The sequence below is a fragment of the Haliaeetus albicilla genome, chromosome Z (genome assembly GCF_947461875.1).
Source record: "Haliaeetus albicilla chromosome Z, bHalAlb1.1, whole genome shotgun sequence".
In the NCBI taxonomy this organism is placed as follows: domain Eukaryota; kingdom Metazoa; phylum Chordata; class Aves; order Accipitriformes; family Accipitridae; genus Haliaeetus; species Haliaeetus albicilla.
The window spans coordinates 72,608,448-72,616,302 of record NC_091516.1 but is presented as its reverse complement, the minus strand read 5'-3'; the positions used below and the strand labels follow the sequence as shown (position 1 = coordinate 72,616,302).

General features: G+C 60.8%; 2 protein-coding genes across 4 annotated transcripts; both read right to left on the bottom strand.

Moving 5' to 3' along the window:
* Nucleotides 1-76: 76 nt before the first annotated feature.
* Nucleotides 77-2,355, bottom strand: TMEM160 (transmembrane protein 160). The gene is made up of 3 exons (XM_069775680.1): nt 2,147-2,355; nt 1,819-1,911; nt 77-1,225 (listed from the first exon to the last, which is right to left on the bottom strand). Exons 1-3 carry the CDS (start codon nt 2,319-2,321, stop codon nt 1,008-1,010), a joined length of 486 nt encoding a protein of 161 aa, XP_069631781.1. The 5' UTR covers nt 2,322-2,355; the 3' UTR covers nt 77-1,007.
* Nucleotides 2,356-2,737: 382 nt separating this feature from the next.
* Nucleotides 2,738-5,834, bottom strand: TBCB (tubulin folding cofactor B). Of its 3 annotated transcripts, XR_011323080.1 has the most exons (7): nt 5,637-5,834; nt 4,689-4,832; nt 4,289-4,385; nt 3,662-3,845; nt 3,492-3,564; nt 2,890-3,396; nt 2,738-2,786 (listed from the first exon to the last, which is right to left on the bottom strand). XR_011323080.1 is itself a non-coding variant. In XM_069775678.1 (6 exons), exons 1-6 carry the CDS (start codon nt 5,775-5,777, stop codon nt 3,268-3,270), a joined length of 768 nt encoding a protein of 255 aa, XP_069631779.1. In that variant the 5' UTR covers nt 5,778-5,834; the 3' UTR covers nt 2,738-3,267. The 3 variants fall into 3 exon arrangements, 2 of the variants coding, with proteins under 2 accessions (XP_069631779.1, XP_069631780.1); XM_069775678.1 differs by having other exon boundaries at nt 2,738-3,396; XM_069775679.1 differs by having other exon boundaries at nt 2,738-3,396; nt 3,654-3,845; nt 5,637-5,832.
* Between the last annotated feature and the right edge of the window lie 2,021 nt (nt 5,835-7,855).

Sequence of the window (7,855 nt, the reverse complement as noted above, 5' to 3'; positions counted from 1 at the left end):
CAGCAGGAATTTGGGCAAATCAGCTGCAAACTGGGGTTTTTCCCTCTGCGTGCAAATGAATTTGTGACAAATTGGGTCTTTTTCCACATTTTTATTTCCCAGTCCATCTCCGCTCCATTGCCCTGCACCAACTGCGGGGGCTGCAAAAACTGAGGCTAAAAACGCCCGTTTCCGGCACGGCGCCCCAATGAACACTAATTTTTTAGTAAAACCCCCAGAGCAGAGCCACGCAGAGGCGAGTTTTGCTCAAAAAACCCATTTTTTGCAGCAGGAATGAGCGTGCAAACGTGGTGGGTGCAGCAAACGCCCCAGGAGGGTGTGGATCCTCCCACCCCCCCACGCTGAGGGTGAGTGAATAAATATAAAGCAGCCAAAACTGGGGGTTTTTGCACAAAAACAGCATCTGGGAGGGGCATGGGCAATCCCAACCCTGGGGGGCGCTTTAATTGGATTTTAATCCAACCCTCCGGGTGTTTTTGATCCCCCCTGGGGGGGGGGTGGTGGTGGTGTAATCTTCCCAGGTGCAGTTTTAAGCCTTCTGGGGGGGGGGGTAATCCCCCAGGGGTGGCTTTTAATCCTCCTGGATGGGGTGTTAATCCGCGGGGGGGGGCGGGGGAATTTTATCATTTAATCCTCCTGGGGGGAGAGGCTTAATCCTCCCAGGGTGGTTTTAATCCTCTTGGGGGGAGATTAATCCCCACTGGGGGGGGTTAATCCTCCTAAAGTGGGGTTTAATCCCCACTGGGAGGGGGGTAATTTTCTGGGCAGGGGTTTAATCCCCACTGGTGGGGCATTAATCTTCGGGGGGGGTGGGGCTAATCCCTATTGGGGTGGGTTTAATCTTCCGGGGGGGGGTGCTTAATCCCCCCAGTGTAGAGTTACTCCCCCCCCCATTGGTTTTCACCCCCCTCAATGCAGTTTCCAATCCCCCAGGAGTTACTTTCCCACCCCATCAGTGAGGGGATCCCTGCTATCGTCTCTCTCCCCACCCACCCCCCACCCCGGGGTCACTTTTCAGGGGGCTCCTCGGGGACGATCTCCACCTCCAAACGCCCGACGTAGAGGGAGAGGGCACAGAGCCACAGCAGGGCCAGCAGCGCAGCAGCGGCAGCGTTGGCGGCAGCAGTGGGCGCTGGCAGCATCATGGGCCGCCGCAGCAGCACCAGGTTCACCAGGTAGGAGCCCGCCCCATAGGAAACGCACAGGCCCCCCAAGATGAAAAACCCTAAAAAAAAGAAAAGAACAAATAAACTCAAAAAAGAGCTGGGTTAGAATATTTAAGCGCTTCCTTCCCCTCCCAGAGTGGGGGGGGGGGTGCTTATTATGATGACAAATAGGTAAAATGCAGCAAAATTTGGCAAAATGGAGGGACATGGACTGTGAAATGGAGGAAATAGCACCAAAATGGGCACCCACAGGGGGGTGGGGGCAGAGGGGTGACCGGGATTTGGGGGATTTTGGTTGGTTTTGGGGTGTGGGGAGGGTGATGGGGCTGGGTGGGGGGCCCGGAGGGGAGAGGGCGGTCTGTCTGGGGGTGTCATCAGGGTAGGTGTCCCCAAGAGGAAATGGGTGTCCCCTGGGTGGGTGTGTGTCCTGGGGGTGGCTGTGGCCCCTGGGTGGGTGCCCTGGGCAGGGTGGGTGTCCCCAGGGGGAGGCGGGTGTCCTGGGGGGGGGGGGGGGGGGGGGAGTGTCCCCAGGGTGGGTGTCCCCAAGGGGAGGTGGGTGTCTCCAGGAGGGGGGCTTGTCCCTGGGGGTGGGTGTGTCTGATGGGTGGGTAGGGGTGTGCCCAGGTGGGTGCCCCCCCCATCCCATCCCCACCGTAGGCAGCATCACGGCCAGTGTCGCTCTGGACATAGGAGATGACGCCGACGCCGGTGGCCAGGAGCCCGTTACGGAACCAGGAGAGGAGACCTGGGGGAGGGGGGGAGAAGGGTGTCAATGGGGGGGGGGGGGGGGGGGCAAGGGGATCCCCCCCGCCCCCCTGTGGGGGATCCCCCTCGCCCCTCCCTCAAGCCCCGCCCCCAGCTCCCTCGCCCCCTCAAGCCCCGCCCGAGCTCCCGTCACCCCTCAAGCTCCGCCCCCAGCCCCCTCTCGCCTCGGCTCCGCCCCCAGCCGCATTCCCGCCGGCCCCCGCCCCGCCCTTTACCTCCCTCCAGCGCCTTCCGCAGCAGCCAGGCGTCCGCCCGTTCCAGGTCGGAGGCGGCGGGGGGGGGCGGCGGCGGGGCCCGGCCCAGGCTGTACCGAGGCCGCCCTGCCGCCCCCCGCAGCCTCCGCAGCGCCAAGGCCGCCGCCGCCCGCCCCGCACCGCCCCACCAGCCCATGGCGGCCCCGCCACGTCCCCCGCCCTCCCTTCCCCCCCCGCCTCCTTCCACCCAGGCCTTCCTTCCCGGCGCCGCTGCCTCACGCCCGTTGGTCGCCGTTGCCGCCGCTCACCGCGGGTTACCGCGCCTATTGGCGGAGACGCGCGTTCGTCCGCGCCGCCCCGCCCCGCGCGGACAATGATACGCGGCGATAAACCGGCGCGCTGCGCCCCGCCCCCTCCCGACCGGAAGAAACGTTCCTATTGGCTAAGCGCGGGGCATGTCACGAAGAGCCGGGCCCCTTCTCTCACGCCCCACTCTGAAACCCCCCAAATTCACCCTAAAACCCTCCCCCACCACCACCCCACTCGCACAAAAATGGCCAAAACACCGTTTTCCACCTTAAAACGCCACTTTATGAGGCGACGCCGCCCCGCCGGTGCCCCGCGGGAAGGGGGGAGGGGCGGGGGAGCGCTGGCAGCGGCTCTGGGAGAGAGAAAATGGCGGCTCATTACCGGGGGGGGGGTCGGTACAGGGGCTGGGGGGGGGGGGGGTGTTATTGTAGGGTCGCCCCCGCGGCCCCACTTACCCGCCCATTGGCCACTCCTTCCGGCACCGCCTCCTCCTCCCCAACTCGCCCGCCCGTTGGCTGCAGCACACCGCACGCCACGCCCTCTCCCCACCACCTTCTAGCGGGGAGGGGGCGTGGCCTGCGCGGGGACCCCCGCCCCCCGCCAGAGGCGGGGGAGGGGGCGGGGGGGGGAAGCCGGCGCGGGGGGGGGGGGGGCCGGAATTTTGGGGGGTCAAACCAGCACTGGAATGCGCTGCGGGGGGGGCACCCCAAACCAAGGGAAAAAAACAGCGACTTGAGGCTGTGTTTTCCCCCAGCGCCCCCCCCCCCCATCATGACCCCAGAATCATGTGTGTGTCCCCCAGTATGTCCCGTCCCCCCCAGTGTGTCCCTCTGTCAGTGTCCTCTCACAGCTCGTCCTCGAGGCCGTTGTCCTCCTCGGGGAAGTCCCCGGGGGTGACACTCTGGGGTTTGACGAAGGCGCCGTATTTGGGCTGGCACTCGAAATAACGGCGGCCGCCCACACTGCAGGGAGGAGGTGGGGGGGAAACAACACCTGAATTTTGGAGGACCCCCTCCTACAAAAAGGGAATACCTCGGGGACATTTTGGGGACCTTACCTGCCGTCGTGCTTGCCCAGTGGCTCGTCGTAGCGGACGCCCACCCAGTAGCCTGGCTTGAAGTCGGTTTGGCCTGTGCGGAGGAGTGGGGGTCAGTCTTGGGGTGGGGGGGTGTTTGGGGACAACACGGGGGACATTTGAGGACAGTCTGGGGACACATACCCACATACATGATGGTGGCAAGTTTGGAGGGTTGTCCCGGTAGCCGGACTTGGCAACGGGCACCAAGGGGGAGGGCGGCCGCCAGCGCCGCTTCCTGGGCCCAGCGTTGCTGCTGCTCATCCGCCCGGCGCTGTGTCCCCTCGGTGTCGTAACGTCCCCAACGCCGCTGGCGGAGGAAGGACCGAAGGGACTCTGCAGGGACATGCAGGACATCGGTACAGCAGGGGGTTGGGGACGGCAAACAGCAATCCCCCCTCCCGCCCCACTGCGTGGTGGAGGTGACTGACAGAGGTTGGTGACAGGACGGGCGACTTCTTGTGGGGGGGGGTGACACAGCAGGGGTGGTGGCAGTGTCACCACGGGGGATTGTCACCTCAACTGGGTGGACGGTAGCCCGGTGGGGACAGGGAGAGTGTCACCGTGGGGGGGACAGGGGATTGTCACCTCAACTGGGGGAATGGTGACACAGTGGGGATGGGGTGAGTGTCACGAGGGGAGATGGGATGGAGACACAGTGACACAGCGGGCATGGAATGAGTGCCACCACCGGGGACATGGAATGCGGATGTCCCCTCGGGGCCAAGGATGTCCCTGGGGAGGGGGGGAGGTGGCCCACGGGGGGACACTGGTGTCACCTGGCCGCTTTTCGTAGTCGCTCTCGGCCATCTCGTACTTCTCCACCCGTGAGACGTCCTCGTACTCCCCGATGCGCGCCCCACTCCGGTCAATCACCTGCAGCACCCCATTACTGCAAGGGGCAGGGGGGCACCCCCACCCCTGGGAGTTATCACGGGGTCTCCCACAATGGGGGGGGAAGCCATTTTGGGGGGGAAAAGGGGGAAAAAACACTAGGGTATACTAGCGCCAGCAAGGATACAGGGCCTGGCTAAGGGGTGGTAGAAAAAGGGGGTGCACCAGCACCAGTGGGACTTTGGGGTGAGAAGTAGGGAAACAGGGTGCAACAGGGTGGTTGCAGGGTGTAATTTTGGAGTGAGAACTAGGGAAAAAAAAGGGGGGGGGGGAGGCAGGACCCACGTGCACACGGCAGCCGTTGGCCACGGGGTAGGAGCCCAGCAGGGCCTCGTCGCAATCCAGACGTCCCAGCAGCTGCTCCTCGGCACCGTACAGCTCCAAGTCCATGCAGGAGGCCGGGCTGCCCACCACCAGCTCCAGTTTGCACTGGGAGGGGAAGGAGGGGGGGGGGGGTTGGTGGTGGGATCCTGGTCCTGATCTTGGGTGGGGAGTGGGCAAGGGGAGTCCCCAGCCTGGTCCTGGCCTCCCCCACCCTGGGTCGGGCACGGCAGGGGGGGTTGGCCCCGGTGAGGGGGAGGGAGGGGGGGTTCCCGGTGAGGACGAGGGGGGGGTCCTGGTGAGAAGGACAGAGGGTCCCAATGAGAAGGGTGAGGAGAGGGGGAGTGTCCCAGTGAGGAGGAGGAGAAGAAGGAGGGGGGTGTCCCGGTGAGGAAGGGGGGCGGTGGGGCGGATCCCCATGAGAAGGAGGGGGTCCCTAGCCCCAGGGAGGAAGGGAGGGTGTGGCCTGGTGAAGGGGAAACGGGGATGTCCCCGGTCCCGGTGTGGGGGGTGGGGGGTGTCCCGGGGCGGGGGAGGTGCGCCCTGAGGGTGGGGGGGTGTCCCGGTGAGGAGGAGGACAGGGGGTCCCGGGGCGGTGGGGTGGCGGATCCCCATGAGGAGGAGGAGGGAGTCCTTAGCCCCAAGGAGGAAGGGGGGGGCTGGCCCGGCGAAGGGGGAACGGGGATGTCCCCAGTCACGGGGAGGGGAGGTCCCCCAGTCCCGGTGAGGAAGAGGAGATCCCGGTGGGGCGTGGTTCCCTGTCAGAGGGAGGGACCGGGCCCAGCTCCCATAAGAGGGAGGAGGAGGAGGAGTAGGAGAAGGAGGGTCCCGGCGGGGCCTGGTCCGTGATTGGGGTGGATGGGGGAGGGGGAGGAAGGTCCCGCCCGGCGGGGAGGGCCCCGGTACCGGTACCTTGAACTCGGCGACGGTGAGGCCGGTGCTGTAGCGCTTGTGGGTGCGGAAGGCATTCAGGCTGCTGCTCACCACCAGCGACACGGAGCCGGTCCCGAGCAACAGCCCCGGCCCGGCCCCGGCCTCCGCCGCCGCCTTCATGGTGCGGCCCCGCCGCCGCCGCCGCCGCTTCTGGAACCTTCGGCCCGCCCCGTACGCTCGCCCCGCCCCCGCCACCCGACCAATGGGAGCCGAAGGACCGCCCCGCGCGCTGACGGCTAGCCAATGGGGCGGGAGCTGCCTCGCCCGCCCGCCGCCGTCCCGCCAGTAGCAGACGCGTCGTGGTGGCAGGAGGGAGAGGGCGGAGAGAGGGGGGCGGGGCGGGGCGCGGCGCGGGCGAGTCACGGGGCGGGGCGGCAGAGCCGCGCGCGGGGTGCGGGTGTGCGAGTGTGCAAGTGTGCAAGGCAGGGGGTGCGATGGAGCAATGCACGGGGTGCGGGTGTGCAATGCATGGCGGCGCAATGGAGCAAAGGACAGGGGTGCAGGTGTGCAAGGAACGGGGCGCAGGTGTGCAATAGAATCATGGAGTCGTTTAGGTTGGAAAAGACCTTTAAGATCATCGAGTCCAACTGTCAACCCAACACCACCATGCCCACTAAACCATGTTCTGGAGTACCCAGTCTACGTGGTTTTTGAACACCTCCAGGGATGGTGACTCCACCACTTCCCTGGGCAGCCTGTTCCAGTGCTCGACAACCCTTTTGGTGAATAAACTTTTCCTAATACCCAACCTAAGCCTCCCTTGCCGCAACTTGAGGCCATTTCCTCTCGTTGTATCTCCAGCCACCCGACAGAGCAGACCAGCAGCCACCTCGCTACAACCCCCTTCAGGTAGTTGTAGAGAGCAATAAGGTCTCCCTTCAGCCTCCTCTTCTCCAGGCTGAACAGCCCCAGCTTCCTCAGCTGCCGCTAAAGGATTTTTAGTCATGGGTTTCTCTAGGTTTGCTTTATTGACAACTCAGAGTTGGGCCACCACCGCAGTGAATGGCAAACTTCCAAAAATTTCTCAGTCTTATATACCTTTTACCACCCACTATCCCAGTCCAAAATCTTTGTAATTTTCCAGCTGATCTCTGTTCACATGTCGTTATCATTCATCAACTTATCTCATAAATTCTTGTGTCCCGGTTCTTCTGAAGTTAGTGGTCATAGGCAGAAGGTCTTGGGTCACCACGATCACTTATCTTCTTAAACATCAAAGATCACCTTTGAATTTCTGAAAATCACTCAGGCTATTCTATTAATTTATCTTGTTCTAAAGTTAATCACTTACTCCCATGTCTTAGGTCTAAGATGTACAATCCTTCTGTCGATTCAGCTTGACTGGGTTTCAAGCCAGCCATGGAGGGGGAGACACATAGGACAAATAAGCAGCTTATATATATTGTTTTATAAGCACCTGCATTCTATTAATCACATCTAGAGCAATCTCTAATCATTAGTTATATGTTTGATATGAATAGTCTTAGAAACAATGAGGCTTAAGGCCTAGTTCCTTTCACAATTCCCGCCCTTTGTTTTTCATTGCACTCCTGCGATCCTATTGACAACTCCACATTTGTCTTTCTATCTTCTGTACTATCCTAGAGCTACAACTTATACAGCATTGAAACAAAACAATCACACATACTACCATGATTATAACAACAAAGACTATTACAATTAGTTTTTTCACCCAAGTAGTCAAATTTAGAAACCAAGACGTTAACCAAGAGAATATGTCAGAAAATCCCCAGGATGTGTTATCTCTTTGAATTTGTTGCATTGTGGCACTAACCTCCCAAATTTTCTGGACATCTGTTATTAATTCTCCTGGTTGGTCAGTATACATACAGCAACCAGTATTTAGGACAGAGCAAACTCCACCTTGTGAAACCAGAATCATGTCTAAAGCCATTTGGTTTTGGACAGTCATTTCTGAAAGTTCAGTTACGTCTTTCTGGAGAGTGAAAAGTCCGTGAGCAGTTGAATTTGCTAATTTTTCAATTTCTTCAGAGACATTTAAGACTGTTTTTTCCAATTCACTTACTCCTAAAGCCAGAATTAACCACCTAACAAATGAATGGAATCCTGTTGGTCTTTCAATCAAGGGATTTAGAGTTCTTCAGGTTTGACTTAAAAAGGTTCTATGCCATGTTGCACTTGAGACAGCATTTGGGTGAATTTCCAAATCTGTAGAC